The sequence below is a fragment of the Eupeodes corollae genome, chromosome 1 (genome assembly GCF_945859685.1).
Source record: "Eupeodes corollae chromosome 1, idEupCoro1.1, whole genome shotgun sequence".
NCBI lineage: Eukaryota > Metazoa > Arthropoda > Insecta > Diptera > Syrphidae > Eupeodes > Eupeodes corollae.
The window spans coordinates 169,041,779-169,057,429 of NC_079147.1; the positions used below are offsets into that span (position 1 = coordinate 169,041,779).

Genomic DNA, 15,651 nt, shown 5'->3' on the forward strand with positions numbered 1-15,651 from the left:
AATACATACTATAATGTTGGTCTTGTTTTGGACTTTCTTCAATTTAATTTCTTCCAGAGAAAGGAAGAGAAATTGATTATATTTCCAGATGGTTGAAAATTATAATCAATGATAACACTAATTTAACTTGGTTTGTTATTCTTGTTAGAACCTTCAACAAACTAGAATCTGAAGCAAACTATTTTCGTCAGATAGCTCTCCAAAAGGTAATGAGCCCAAAATTGCTGGTCAACATACAATTGAAGAAAAGAAATCAATTTGTTGCCTATTCCAGCATTTGAAAAGTTAAAATGCCTTTCATAGTTCAGATTTTTTGGAGCATGAAGATCTGTAAGAAAGCGTTCGCGGATTAAAAAAAGATGCTAAGCAAATTATAAAAGCGAAAAGATAATTATGTTACTCGAACTAATACATTTCGTTCATGGCAAGAACACAACTAATACGAAAGAGGAGTGGGGTCGCTTAGAAGCTTCTCTTGCTGATAAAGGTCTTACACGAAAAATTGGTTTGTTAAAGACGTCATTGAATACGAATTTGAAATCTAGTGGTTCTGTGGACTAATTTGAATTCACTTCAAATGATTGTATCAGAGAAATTATAGGATCATGAATTTTTGAAGGCTAAATGATGAGTGGAGCTAATTATCATGGGTTTAGAAACACAACCTTTGCATGCCATGAGCGACAAAATTCCAAAGTAAACAGAAAAGAAATTACACACAAAATTGCTCAAATAAACGTAAAACCAAGGAAAACCTCGGAAAGTAAGTGTTTTTTACATCTGCTATAGCAAGTTTAAATCATAAGAATAGCTTAAGAAAATTTCAGTACAAAGTAGAACAAAACATCTCAGGTGATTTGGTGACGAAAAAAAACAGATATGTCTCATTTGCAGTGTTTGGATCACAAATGATGGTGAATGCCCCTTAAGAGTCCTGAATGTCCTCGCAAAATAGGATTTGAAAGCTTACCGACTGTAAGATCCAAAGAAGAGGAAACTTATGAAATCTTGTGATGGCCTTTTTTTTGGAAGAACAACTATTTGGATAGGTAATTTCGAAGTGGGGGCAAGTGAAGAAAATCAAGATCCAATTTTAAAAACAACAACTACATTTAAGATTATCAAAAAAGACCTAACCAAAGTGAAGAAGAATATTTTGAACTAAATCTTCAAGATTTGTCTGTACCTTCAACTTTATTAAGTCCGTTAGAAAATCAGATAGAGTAAGACAACGAAAAAATGTATATGATTATTCTACATAAGACAAACGGAAGGTTTCGACAAACGAAGGTCTAATTGTATTCGTTAGCAGCCGACAGTAGCTTTACGGATGCTGAGAGTGAACTTCTCTAACATCTCCCACATGATAAGTAATATCTAAGTATATTCTTTTTTGCTACAATCGGAGAGCTATCATCATATAAAGTTTATCATGCTAGGACAAAACATATTATATAGATGTAAGACAGCATTTCATCCAAAATGTTCTTTCCTTTGCATACATAAATAGGCGAAGCGCAATTTGTGGCACTATTTTCTCAAAAACTATCACAGTGATTTTTATAAATTTGGAAAGTAATAGTATCAGTGGTTTTCATAACACAATTATAAGTTAATCAATTCTTCTGCTATACCTACTACAACAAAAATATTTATTTGTTTCCTAAAAACTTTGAAATGTTTTTTAGCCACATTTTTCTTTCAAATTTCGTAGAGAACCATAATTAAGAAGACTTTCATCTTATGTGTGGTTTTAGAGAAGAACCGGGAAGACCTACGATTGTATGCCGAATCCAAATAGCTAATAGAATAGAAAAGCATCAACAATGTATTGGGGTTTAAATTGGTTTTTCTTTTCAATTCTTGTGTATTTTTTTTGTAAAATTAAAATAGATTAAATATTTCTCGCATTTAAAAACATCAATATTCTAATTTGTCTATATTTACAAGAAACCTACGGGGTCTTGACTGGACATCAACACGAAATTTAATGTTATGGCTAGTCTGAGTCACTATCTGAAGGTGATTTCTCGTCTTTTTTCTCCTCATCCGTTTTGTAATGGCGATATTCCTTCTTTAATTCCCACATGTTTTTGTGAGGATTTTTCATATTGTAATCACAGACTTCTTTAAGTATTTCTTTAAGATAACCAATAGGTTGCTTTGTTATCTTCACCAAATCCTTGATATTATAGTATTGATGCTTTTCAAATGCATTAAACAGCATGTCAAGAACTGCATTTTTATCGTCACGAGCCTTTTTACCTTCTGCTTTCTTTCTTTCTCTATACTCGATCTGTAAGAAACGGAAAAAGAAATCAATTATGTGGCATATAATAAAGAGGTTAATCTTGTGTTCATACATTGTGCTTGTGGTCCTTGACTGGCTTAAAGTTCTGAACAATCTTATCAATTGCTTGAACTCGACGCTGTGGCACGGAAGCCTTTCGAATCGATTCAAGTTTCAGTTTCATGTAACAATTATCAGCAATTGGGCGGCATTCGAGCTTCTGAACAATTCTTCCTTCCATATACAATTTTTCAGCTTCGGGTATAACATCATCTTTAGACGATTCTTTGGGCACCGCATGGGAGAACACACCAAGTGTCTGTTTTGTCACCACCGACACATCGAGGATGTGTTCGGTTGGAATTTTTTCTTCAGGATCTAGGTTCACAACAGCTTGAGTAAGTGAAAGGGAAACTTGTGCTTTTTGTCCGGGAGTTTTGCTGATTCTTAATTTGCCCACATCCATGTTCGAGGGGGCCTTTTCCCATTTGTTGGCAATGTACTTAGGCACTTTCACTAGCCAAACGCCACGACCTGCATTTGAAAGGTCGAGCTCTTTGTCCACTTGGGGCTTATCCTTGTCGTCTTTAGACATAATTTTTTCTATTGAGAACTAAAGTATTATACTGTTTGTATATTTTAACTTAAAAAATCAGATTTCTTTCGAATAATTGTGTTTCTCTTTTTATATATTTTCAAATGCTTGTTGCTTCTATCTTAATTACCGGCCGTCTGGCTGTGTAGTGTACCACTTTTATTTGTTTGATATAATGACAAGTGACATAAACCGAACTGTCAAATTAATTTGAAGTTGAGCATGTCAAGAAATAGTGGAGATTTTAAGGGTCCACATACACAGCATGAACAAAATAATATTTTGGTTGATAACTGATCAAAAATGTTGTATAGATTATTATTAAAAAACACATTTATCTATTCATTCCTCGGTCATTGGTAGATCTTATGTTAATAGTCCTTTACAGCCAAATTAATAAACCTGGAATAACGAAGGGTTAGGTCTTATTCCACAGACTTAATTCAAAATGTTATGAATAAAACAAAATTTCTATTATGAGACTAAAGAAGGTGGTTTAGCGAAATAATAAGATCCAAATGTGCCATAGTTATTCTGAAATACAAAAAAAAACGTGAAGATTGCTAATTAAATTTTGTTATAATAATGTATGCCAGGTTTTTCGAGTTTTTAAACCATTGCCAATTATTAGATAACGTAGAATAAGCGTTTTTTATTAATTAGACTGTTAGAGTATAATTTCGTAGTTCTTTATTTAAGTTTTACTGTAGATTTCTTCACCAAATATCTTTTTGTGTGTGAAGAGAAATTTCAAAAATTAAGATATTTTATAGTTAAATGCTTTGAAATTTGAAAAAAAAAACACAATTCACATCAATTCAAGTCAATTGCTGAATAGTCAACCAACCATTTACATGCTCGAAAATATGCCTCTTTCTTAGGGTTAGTGAAAAAATAATAGTTTATTTTAAAACGTCATTTCTAGTTTTAAGACCTCAACAATTTTTTCATCAAAGAAACTCAAGACGTCTATTATTACTAAGTTCGACAACATCAACAAAATACAAAATCAAGCTTCAAAGTTTCTTCATATTTCCACTGCACTACAACAATTTTGTCATCAAAGAAACTTAAGACGTCTATTATTTTATTACTAAGTTCGACAACATCAACAAAATACAAAAGTTTCTTCATATTTCCACTGCACCTACAGGAGGTCTAGTAGTATTAAAGGATAGATGACATCAACGTGAAGTTGGCTATTTGAAGTCCATATCAAGAAAGTCAATCATCGACAAACGAATTAAATAATACGAAAAGTGTTACAGAATCAAACATTTTTGCTTAATTTCTTGGCTCAACATAGTTACTCTTGTTTTGTAATAGACTAAAAAAATGTGTTCATGATTTACAACCAAAAATAAAGTTTCGCAATTTTGCACTTTTTGGTTGCACCGGATCGTAAATATCCCTAATAATTATCGCATTTTATAGCGAAAAAACATTTACATATTTCTATTTTAAATTAATTTTCAATGCTTACTTTTTCACATAATACACACGGAATTCAATTATATTTATCAAGGCTTTTTTTTTACATTAAATACATTTGTAAACTTAAGACTAAGAAGAAAAAAAAATTAAAAATTAAGCTGACTTAGACTTGGTCTTGCTTAACTATATAATGAAAAAGAGAAACCAAAACACGTTTTTTTTGTAGTGGTGATAAAAAGCGAGTTACTTAAGATAATAGTGTAGTTTGTAGTTGATAAAATGGTTGATTTTGACATTTCTTCCCTGTACATTGTGTTGAGTGCCTTAATAACTATGAAAGAAGTTTTTAAGCACCCTGTACGTTTATTCAATGCACAAACCATACCAACTATGCAATAAGCTGTCAAAATACACCTGTAATGTCCCACGTCCCTTGAATATATTCCGTGGATTTTCTATCGCATAAATATCAATAATGGCGCCGCCGGCCGCTAGACATCGGTATAATGTAAATAAATCCGATAATCATACGTCCTTTTCGAAAAAAGCTTTACGAAAAATAGTAAAGGAACCTAAGGAATCGAAAAACAAAGACAAATCGTAAGTATTGCCACTTATCGATCAAGTATGATGTTTTTATTACAAGTTACAAGCATAAATCCAGTCAGGCACCCGTATCGTCCACAAAAGCAAACACAGTTGTCCCCGGTGTTGACACAGCTTTCAAAACATTTGTGAGCGCTAGACTTTGCAGTGCAATTTGGTCATACATTTCGGACTGTGATGAAACATTTAACTATTGGGAACCTCTGCACTACATCATCAATGGTCATGGCCTACAGACATGGGAGTACAGTCCGCAGTTTGCTCTACGCTCGTATACATACCTGCTCCTTCAGGGTGTGCCCGGTTGGATCTATCAAAAGTTATTTCAGCCATCACCAGTCTTGATATTCTATATGATCCGGTGCATTCTTGGTTTTGGTTGTGCGGTAATGGAACGATATATGTACAAGTAAGTACAGTAAACTATCTTCTAATATGGGATTAATTACCATATTCAAATTTAATAGGGCAATTTGTCGGGAATTCGGTATACACATTGGTAGATTGTGGCTTATATTCCAGTTATTCAGTGTTGGAATGTTCGTTTCAAGCACAGCTTTGCTGCCAAGCTCATTCTCTATGTATTTTGGCTGTGCTGCCTTGGCGGCCTGGTGGCAACAGAGCTACAATTTAGCTGTTTTTCTCACAGCCATATCAACTCTTTTAGGTTGGCCATTCGCTGCTCTTATTGGAATTCCAATTGCATTTGACATGCTTATCAGGCAGAGAATGTTCAAAGCGTTTCTTATATGGACGCTGATTTCTGGTGCCACCATTGGCATTCCAATGATTGTCATCGATTCTAGTTATTTTGGACGAGTAGTCTTTGCTCCGCTGAATATTGTTATATATAATGTCTTCACCACTCATGGACCCAATCTCTATGGAACTGAGCCATTTAGTTATTATCTAATCAATGGGTTTTTAAACTTTAACGTCATCTGGGTGAGTACAGTTGTTTAAAGTAGTTTTTTTTTTGTTGTAATTTCTCTCTTTCTTTTAGATAGCGGCAATTATAACTCCCTTAATGCTGCTCATCGACTACTTTACCATCCCAGCTAGATCAAAGAGTACCTTACATCTGCCTCACTACCTAAGTTTGGCTCCGTTCTTCCTTTGGTTGACAGTATTCCTCCTTCAGCCACATAAAGAAGAACGTTTCCTTTTCCCCATCTATCCTATGATCAGTCTCTGCGGTGCTATTACCGTTGACATTTTTCAACGAATCCTATTCCGGCTAAAAACAATGTTTACAAAACTTACAGTTGGCGCACACTATCTCGACCATACCATGTTAATACCTGTAGTCTTTATGCTCGTAAGCACACTTTTGGGTATGTCTAGAGTTTTTTCACTCTACCGTAATTACCACGCCCCAATGGATTTGCTTATTGAATTGAACCAAGTTAAATCAGCTCCAGACTACAGTGCCGATAAAATCTACAATGTCTGTGTGGGTAAAGATTGGTATAGATTTCCGGGTAGTTTCTTTCTCCCATCCACAAATTTCCGCATTCGATTCTTACAATCGGAATTTAAAGGAATTCTACCCGCATACTATGAAGGAGCCGAAAATGCTACCACTATTGCACAACCCTACTTTAATGACATGAACCAGGAAAATGATCACATGTACTTTGACTACAACAAATGTCACTTTCTGATCGATTTAGACGAAGGAAAATACACCGAACTTCAACCGAACTACGCAGCCAGACTTCGGGAATGGACAGTTGTGAAAAGTTTACCATTTCTTATTCAAGAGAAATCTCATAGACTACTTCGAGCGTTCTATATTCCATTCTTGACCGATAATCACACCACCTACGGCAATTTTAACTTATTGAAGAGAAAGAAGTGGAAACAAAGTTAGTTATCAACTAAATAGATTCATACGTATTTCAAGGCTTCATTCGTTTTCGACATTCGTTTTTTTAATAACTTGGCTCAGGAAGCATTTATTTTTCTTTAATAAAATCTTAGAACTAAATTTTCGTGTGAAATTGTATGCATTTCGATAGAGAAAAAGTTTTTAGTTGTAATTTATGTTATTATGAAAACAAAAACAAAAAAACAACAACGACATTTATACTGATTGAGTAATGTTTTATTTAATTAACCAAAGATTTAATTTTAAAAACGAAATAATTCCTTAAAATAAAATAAATTAAAGTAATTGTGTAAAAATGAATCGTTACCTACATATATATGGATTTATAGTGTGTACCCGCTTTCTCAAAGTTTATTGTTGCAATTTAGCAATATTTTTAATTTATTCTACCTTACATATATGTACATACATATGTAGCTAAAGATGAAGCTGGTTACAGGAAAATCAAAAAGTGTTTACTTTAAAATAAAAAATATTTTCGCTCAAATTGACATTAAGTAGCAATCGAGAACCAGAGAAAAATTGAGAAGATAAAAGATAAATATTTCTCAAAATATTGTTCTGTTAATGATGATGGAGTTGAAAAGATTAAGTCTGTTATTAAGATTTCAGGTTTATTAATTAAAGATATTCTTGATATGAACGATGGATCAGAAGATTGTGACATAATTCTTACATATGTTCACGTTTGTGAGGAGGGGTCGGACAAAGATGATATAGAGAAAAAATATTGATATCTGTTTAATAAGGTAAGACTCATGCCACGAAGCAATAGAAAAAAACTTAGTGTTAACAATAATTTTTTGAGTTTTTGATATTACCTTGAGACCATTTCTGGGAGCTGAAATCATAGAACAAGAGTAGAAACCAATTTTTGGGTATAAACTTATAGCCAAAATACGTATTTACAGCTGCAGTGACTTTTCAAGTACATGCAATTTTAAATGTTTTTTTTTTAGCGGTTTCAAAAGTTTAGCGCTAGAATTCGACACCTGTCAAACTAAGTTGTTAAACCAATTTTGTTTTGTAAAAATTGGCGAATCTAGCACATCGTGTTTTAAGAGGAGATTATAAGCGCTATTAGCTATCAAGTACATAGATACTTGATGCATAACATTATTTTTGATGCATTGGTATTATGTCTATCTACCTACTATCAACTTTGTTGATGAACTGTGAATTTTATCATTATTTTGAATGATTTTTTGACATAGTTGGTATTACGGATATCAACAAAATAGATACATATCAATTTCTATATCAACCACAAATTCTTGGTTGATAATGATGCGTCTTAAATACTTTTTAATTAAGAAAAATAATTATAAAAAGTACGTTTCTTCATTCTCTTCATGCCTAGAATAAAGTATAAATATAAAGAAACAGTGATTTGTTTGAATTTTATTTTTAAAATTACTTTTTATTGACGATGTTTAATTAGGTTGCTATAGGTATATTTTTGCATGCAAACAAAAAACTTGTATTTCAGGATTCTCAAATGCAAAAAAAAATTTAAGGAATTAAGGCTTCGATGAAATTGTTTTTTGAAGAGAGTTATGATGAAGTTAACGCAAGTCAGCAACTCAAAATACGCAGAGTATTACGTGATTCTTCCAACCTAATGAATTTGGACGAACACATGTAATAAGATACTTTTCTTCAATTCTTGCATTGGCTGATGAAACTTCATTGCAGATTCATTTAAAACTTCAGTACTAAAACTAGAAACGGTTTTAAAATTCTTTGCCCAAGAAAGTTACCAATTGAGCGTAGGAAACGTTCCTTACTATTCTGCTCTTAAATACAAAAATTCCAAATAAAGAAACAAACGAATTTTTTATAAGAGCAACTACATTTTCGCACAAAGAATTTTTCCTTTAGTGGCCCAAAAAACAACAAACACTTCACATGTGAAACGTCAAACAAAATAAATAAAACTCATTCGCAATTAACTTTTGATAAATATTCACAATCGGTCTATAATTACCAGTTTATACTTATCAAATAATTGATAGAAATTATCGACTATCAAATTGATACTCATAATAAGGCTGTATGGTTTACATAATCGTCCAACTTGAAGAGACTGATTGGTTACAGATAGACAGGCCTGTGCATCATCGTTTCGCTCGTTCCGCTTAAAAGATCGCTGCTGTTAGTGAAAAAGTTGTCGAAGAACGATTTCTCATCGTTCTCATGAATTAAGACTGTCTTTCGGGTAAATTCATTGATGGAAAAAAGCAGCAAGATTTGCGTAAATACTCTGCATTACTGCAGTCGGTGACTGTTAAAAAGAAAACTGTTGGACAGCTGAAATGCGATCAAACCTGCAGTCATTGGTCGCATTCACAAAGGTAAAGTAGTTGAAATTTCCCCTCCTACGTGGTGTACAAATTAGGGATGTTGCATTCGCAATCGCGGATTATCCGCAATGATTCCAATATCCGCATCCGTATACGCATAAACTGATACGGAGTTTGTTGCGGATGCAGATGTTTTTAACGCTTTTTTTCAAATTCGAAAAAAACAACAAAGTACTCCAGGATTGTGTGGCAAGATAAAAGATGCATTAAGTCTTTATGCCAATGACAACAATATTGAACCAATTTTTCCAGAAGAGTAGAAAATAATTGAAAGCTGCCTTCAACTACTCAAAACTTTTGAAGAAGCTACTCGTGAAATGAGCAGCTCTCAGGCACTTATATCTTCTGTGATTTCTATAATTCAAATGCTTAAGAAAAAACTTGCTGAATACTTATCAAAACCATCGGACACTGATGCCATTCGGCTGGCAGCCTTAAATCTGAAAACTAATTTTTTAACAAAATTTTCATCTTTGCAAGATAAAGATTAGTATGCGATTTCAACATACTTAGACCCTCGCTATAAGCATACATTTTTCAAACCCTTCACCGAGGAAAGAATAAAAAATGTAAGTCTAAAGATGATAAATGATCCATTAAGAACCAGTTCTCCTACGTTGTCACCAAAAGCAAACAACACAAAAAAGAAGAAAATGGATGAGACTTTACATTCGGAACCAGGAACGTCCGGTTTAAGTTACAAGGCTTGCTTCAGAAGCGATATGGAAATAATGCTTGATTCATCAACTGAAGATGAAGGTGAAGGAGAATCTGATAACGCTAGTCCAGAAGCACTTCTCCGAAGGGTGTTAGCGTGTTACCGAAATAAAAAATGACTAGAATTGGATAATAATCAACTTGATTGGTGGAAAGTCTATCAAACAGACTTTAAAAGGCTCTCCAAAGTTGCACTGAGGTATTTATCACCTCCACCAGCCAGTGTTCCCAGCGAACAACTATTAAGTGGAGCTGGATTAATATACGATCCACTAAGAAACAGATTGCAGTCTGAGAAGGCTGCAATCTTGCTTTTTATTAAATATAACTCACCTATTTTTAAATTTAATTATTAAACGAAAAGATAATCAATAAAATTTTCCTTTATTTACGGACTTAAAATTGTTTTTATTTAATAAATTCTAAAGTCCGCATCCGCGGATATAATTCTAAAAAAATCCGCATCCGCATCCGCTTCCGCGGATGTCAAAATTTGTACATCCGCAACAACCCTGGTACAAATTTCGGTTACAAAGTTACACACACAAATGTTTCTTATTTTATATATTTGTATTTTGTCTATAATATTTCAGTTTCGAATGATTAGCTTTGTAGCGCAATTCTGCATTCACAAAGCTACTAGCTAAAGGGTGATTTTTTTGAGGTAAGGATTTTCATGCATTAGTATTTGACAGATCACGCGGGATTTCAGACATGATGTCAAAGAGAAAGATGCTCAGTATGCTTTGACATTTCATCATGAATAGACTTACTAACGAGCAACGCTTGCAAATCATTGAATTTTATTACCAAAATCAGTGTTCGGTTCGAAATGTGTTTCGCGCTTTACGTCCGATTTATGGTCTACATAATCGAGGCTCATTTCTGGTTGAATGGCTACGTAAATAAGCAAAATTGCCGCATTTGGAGTGAAGAGCAACCAGAAGCCGTTCAAGAACTGCCCATGCATCCCGAAAAATGCTCTCTTTGGTGTGGTTTGTACGCTGGTGGAATCATTGGACCGTATTTTTTCAAAGCTGCTGTTGGACGCAACGTTACGGTGAATGGCGATCGCTATCGTTCAATGCTAACAAACTTTTTGTTGCCAAAAATGGAAGAACTGAACTTGGTTGACATGTGGTTTCAACAAGATGGCGCTACATGCCACACAGCTCGCGATTCTATGGCCATTTTAAGGAAAACTTCGGAGAACAATTCATCTCAAGGAATGGACCGGTAAGTTGGCCACCAAGATCATGCGATTTGACGCCTTTAGACTATTTTTGTGGGGTTACGTCAAGTCTGAAGTCTACACAAATACGCCAGCAACTATTCCAGCTTTGGAAGACAACATTTCCGAAGAAATTCGGGCTATTCCGGCCGAAATGCTCGAAAAAGTTACCCAAAATTTTACTTTCCGAATGGACCACCTAAGACGCAGCCGCGGTCAACATTTAAATGAAATTATCTTCAAAAAGTAAATGTCATGGACCAATCTAACGTTTCAAATAAAGAATCGATGAGATTTTGCAAATTGTATGCGTTTTTTTTTTTTAAGTTCTCAAGCTCTTAAAAAATCACCGTTTAGTTGAATTTTGACTAAGTAGTTACTAGCTTTGTGGATGTGCCCATTTTATTTTTGTTGCCGTTGCCGTTGCCGCTCTGAAGGAAAATGTCAGAACAACATGAGTAGGTAAAATAATTGAATATTTATTAAATTTTTGGCAAAAAATAAAATGATTTGGTATTAATAAGTTAAAATATAATGTAATACTTCATAGAAATGAATCAATGAACAAATTTGTTCCGTTCAAAACATTTAAAATAAGTTCTAATAGAACGTATATTTGGACATTTTGAAAGAACTTTGTTATTTATTTCATTCTTTTCTAATACACCTACTTTGATGACATTTATTAACTACTTTTTGATATTGTATATATGTATGCCGCATTCTTGCAGTAGTTTTTCTGTGCATAAATGCATTGCATGAATTTTTTCGGCAAGGATTGTGAAAGTAGTTGCATTTTTAAACTCAAATTATTAGTCCAGTCAAAATAGACAAAAATAAATCATAGAGCTGGAAATTGGCAGAGAAGTTAAATATCTCATTACAATTGAAATGTCAAAAATCCCCTTCGATCGTCCTTGTTTTTATGGTTTTTCCATTTTTCTTGGAAACGGTAAATTTTATCGTGAAAATAAATCAGACAAAACTTGTAGATCACACAATTCTCTACAAAATTGGTCCAGAAACTTTTTCTCATAAGACTCACCATTCGTGAGATATCGCGGTTTTGTAATTACAAAATTCAGATTTTACATAATATACTATATGGCGTAATTTGCATTTGAATCTACATCCACAACCATTCACAACGTCGCGTCGTAGATATGTCGAATGGGTGCTTCAACAACAGGCGCGGTTCTTCAATGACGAAGCAAATTTCTCACCCGGTGGGTATGTTAATAAAGAATTGTCGTGTTTGGGGTTCTGAGAACCCTCAAGTAATTGAAGGGAGGCCATTACATCCACTGTTTGTAGCACTCTTTGGTCTGAAGGTGTGATTAGACCTTACATCTTCAAAACCGACGATGGAACGACTGTCACCTTAAATTTGGAGCGTTATGGTCACATGATAACCGACTTTTTTCGCCTGCACCACAACTCAAGCGAATTTGGTTTTATTGCAAGAGACATTTCCTGGCCGCGTAATTTCGTATCGTGGCGATATCAACTGGACACCAATATCATGTGATTTGACACCGCTAGTATTTTTTGGGGACCGTTATTATGCAGATAAACCTTTAACACTTGAATACTTAGAAACCAACATTCGTCAAGTTATGGCTGATATACCGCCCAATATGTTTCAAAAAGTGGTCGAAAATTACCTCAAAGAATCTATGCTTGCAACAATTCGCCTGGTGGCCAGTTCAAACTGTACAGTAAAAAAGAAATACGGAAATACGTATTTAAAAAATGTTACATCTGTTTATTACAATTTACTTTTGAAACTGCGGAATGGATAATTAGAACTTTACATTGGTTTCATAGTAAACAAAAGTGTAGGGCCAACATCATCCTCAGAAAAGCAGCTCACAAGTCTGCATCTGCGTTTTTTAATTTATGAATGCATCTTTAATTTTAGCCTTAACCACTGAATAAAAAAATCACTTACAAATTGAATGAAATTTCAAAATTGTATTTTATAAAAACAAAATGGTTTATCATCGGATTAAAAATTCAATCATTATCAATAGAATCGTTTTCAAATAAATGTGTAATGATGTCTAAGGCTGTAAAGACGTTAAACTATTTCAGTTTAACCATGTTATCCTCTATTGTCCAGCAGCAGGAAAAAGGGAATGCTTTATATCTGTATTCATTACCACATTTTTCCAAATTTGTGCAGATGTAATGTCACCGATTTATTTGTTGCAATTAAACTTTTATATATACAGTTATTGGGTCAATACTTATATTTTAAAACAATAGTCCATACAAAATATACACACAGAATTAAGTGCAACCGGTTTGAATTTGATTTCGTTGCTTGCACCATTATGATATTAATAGTGGTGAAAATAGTTCTTCTCGTTATTTAATTTACCGTTGCCTTACTAAATAAACTTAAAGGTAAATCGGTGGAAACAGCGTTACACACTTTAGTACGCACCATCGAATATTCCCTCCATCGTAAAGAGTTCACTATGGTTGCTTTCCTTGACATCGAAGGTGCCTTTAACAACGTGGACACATCTGCACTGACATCTCTAAATGTAGAGTTCGCTTCGGGAGTTAATTCATTTAATGCTTACAAGCAGAATAATTAACTCAAAACTTGGCAACTCTTCTAGTAGAGGATTTGTTAGTAGAGGGACACCGTGGTGTTCTATCCCCTCTCATCTGGAACCTAGTGGTGAATGAAATCCTAACTAGTCTGGATGCGGAGGGTTTCAGAGTGATAGCCTATGCGGACGACGCGTCGTTGCAATAGCAGTTTCAGGAAAGCATCTCATTATATCCTGAAAGAACTCTTACAAAATGCCTTGGACAGACTAATACTTTGGGCTGATTGGTGTGGACTGGGTGTTAACCCACACAAAACCGATCTGGTCTTATTTTCGAGGAGATACAAAATTCCATTTGTCAACCCTCCCTATATTAAAGGTATCCAATTAAAATTCTCAGACGAGGCTAAATACCTGGGTCTTGTCTTAGACAAAAAACTAAATTGGAAACGCAACGTTCAGGAAAGAGTCAAAAAAGCTACTGTAGCTCTCTTTTCTTGCAAAAAAACTATTGGTAATAAATGGGGTTTACAATCCAGAATCACGCATTGGCTATACACATCGGTAATCAGACCGATTTTAACGTACGGTGTGGCAGTATGGTGGACTGCTTTAGAGAAAGGTATAAACAGGGATAAGTTAAAGTTATCTGCTGGTGTTTGAGCACAACGCTATGATGATGAAAACTAGAAATAGTTCTAATAAAAAATAGTTATGAACCTAATTCCCCTAAAACAAAATATATTCTAATCAATTTAGTCCATTTAACATCATATCTCCGAGATATACTATTGATTTGACAGACTATGTTGTTCTTCTTGTATAATAAGTTATTGTTAAACAAAACAAAAATTTAATTCATAAATAGTATGGTTACAAAAAAAATAAAAATTTAGTTCGTCTTTACTTTGCTTTAAAATTCTGAAAAAGTTGGTTTTCCTTCACGGATTGATTAGATTGATTTATATTCTTGCAGTAGTGTCGTCTGAAAGTATTCTCCGCCCTCCAATTTCCTCTTGAAAGAATTTCATCAACAGGGTGGTTCTGGAGCCAACCTAGTGAAGCAACCGCGGCTCGCACACTACCAGGTGTACCACTTATTCCGGCCTCTCGTAAAACTGAACGCACCCAACCGCCGATCAATGTTCTTGATGCTGGTCTGACTGGTCCCTTTACGCTTATAAAAAGACTATCAAGATTATCCACACTTGCTCTTCTCTCCTCGGCTAATCTGATTAAACGCCTTAACCAATATACTGGACAGATGTTTTTGTTTGAATGCTCGAGTAACTGCCAACTGGACTGTCTATGTGTGGCTGAGTCAGTCTTCGAACCAAAAGACGGATGTAATATAATCTCGTTTTTACCCTCTATAAAACTATCGGGGGAAACTCTAAGCAATGTAAGATCATGAACTCTTCGTCCAGATGCAAGTAGCAAGATGATAGCCGCCCTCCTTGATGCGTCAAAAAGGGTCTCCTTGCTTTTTGTTGAGGCCAGCCAATCTACTACAGTCCGGGGATCCCAAGTCTGTAACTTTCTCGTAGCAGGTCTTGCTAATGATACTGCTTTTAAAATCTGTTTCACTAAGAAATGTGAAGACAGATTTTCAACTGCATTTGGGCCACAAAATGTTGAAATTGCAGATTTATAGACAAGAATAGTACTTGGTGCATAGTTTTCTTTTAAAAATAACCAGGCCAAAAATGGAGAATTCGCATTAAAATGATTTACTTTGGACCAAGCTATCCAAGCTCTTATAGCTGGTAAGTATGTCCTTAAAGTCGAAACTCTCCATCCTCTCTTAATCTCTTAAGTAATTCTTTTTCTTCATTCGACCAAGCTTCTACCTGATTACCCCCAACTCTCCATACGTTCAGGCTCAAAAGTTCGACCTGTGGAGGTGGACGTCTGGTGGTCATATCTATCAATACCCTCCGCAGGTTGTTGATTGCTAGTG

At 34.5% G+C, this 15,651-nt stretch overlaps 2 protein-coding genes across 2 annotated transcripts; one reads left to right on the plus strand and one right to left on the minus strand.

The window, feature by feature from the left end:
* Positions 1-1,812: 1,812 nt before the first annotated feature.
* LOC129939457 (general transcription factor IIF subunit 2) lies at positions 1,813-3,027 on the minus strand. The gene is made up of 2 exons (XM_056047477.1): positions 2,364-3,027; positions 1,813-2,296 (listed from the first exon to the last, which is right to left on the minus strand). The coding sequence occupies exons 1-2, from the start codon at positions 2,883-2,885 to the stop codon at positions 2,000-2,002; spliced, it is 819 nt and encodes a 272-aa protein (XP_055903452.1). The 5' UTR covers positions 2,886-3,027; the 3' UTR covers positions 1,813-1,999.
* Positions 3,028-4,737: 1,710 nt separating this feature from the next.
* On the plus strand, positions 4,738-7,116 carry LOC129941205 (alpha-1,2-mannosyltransferase ALG9). Its single transcript, XM_056049777.1, has 4 exons — positions 4,738-4,919; positions 4,984-5,334; positions 5,393-5,870; positions 5,929-7,116. The coding sequence occupies exons 1-4, from the start codon at positions 4,795-4,797 to the stop codon at positions 6,796-6,798; spliced, it is 1,824 nt and encodes a 607-aa protein (XP_055905752.1). The 5' UTR covers positions 4,738-4,794; the 3' UTR covers positions 6,799-7,116.
* Positions 7,117-15,651: the final 8,535 nt, after the last annotated feature.

Excerpts from the sequence above, each read along its gene's own strand:
- LOC129939457 (XM_056047477.1), bottom strand. The coding sequence starts at position 2,885 with ATGTCTAAAGACGACAAGGATAAGCCCCAAGTGGACAAAGAGCTCGAC. Across the intron at positions 2,297-2,363 it reads TCAAGGACCACAAGCACAAT|ATCGAGTATAGAGAAAGAAA; the intron begins GTATGAACACAA and ends CGTTTCTTACAG.
- LOC129941205 (XM_056049777.1), top strand. The coding sequence starts at position 4,795 with ATGGCGCCGCCGGCCGCTAGACATCGGTATAATGTAAATAAATCCGAT. Across the intron at positions 5,335-5,392 it reads ATGGAACGATATATGTACAA|GGCAATTTGTCGGGAATTCG; the intron begins GTAAGTACAGTA and ends CAAATTTAATAG. Across the intron at positions 5,871-5,928 it reads TAAACTTTAACGTCATCTGG|ATAGCGGCAATTATAACTCC; the intron begins GTGAGTACAGTT and ends TCTTTCTTTTAG.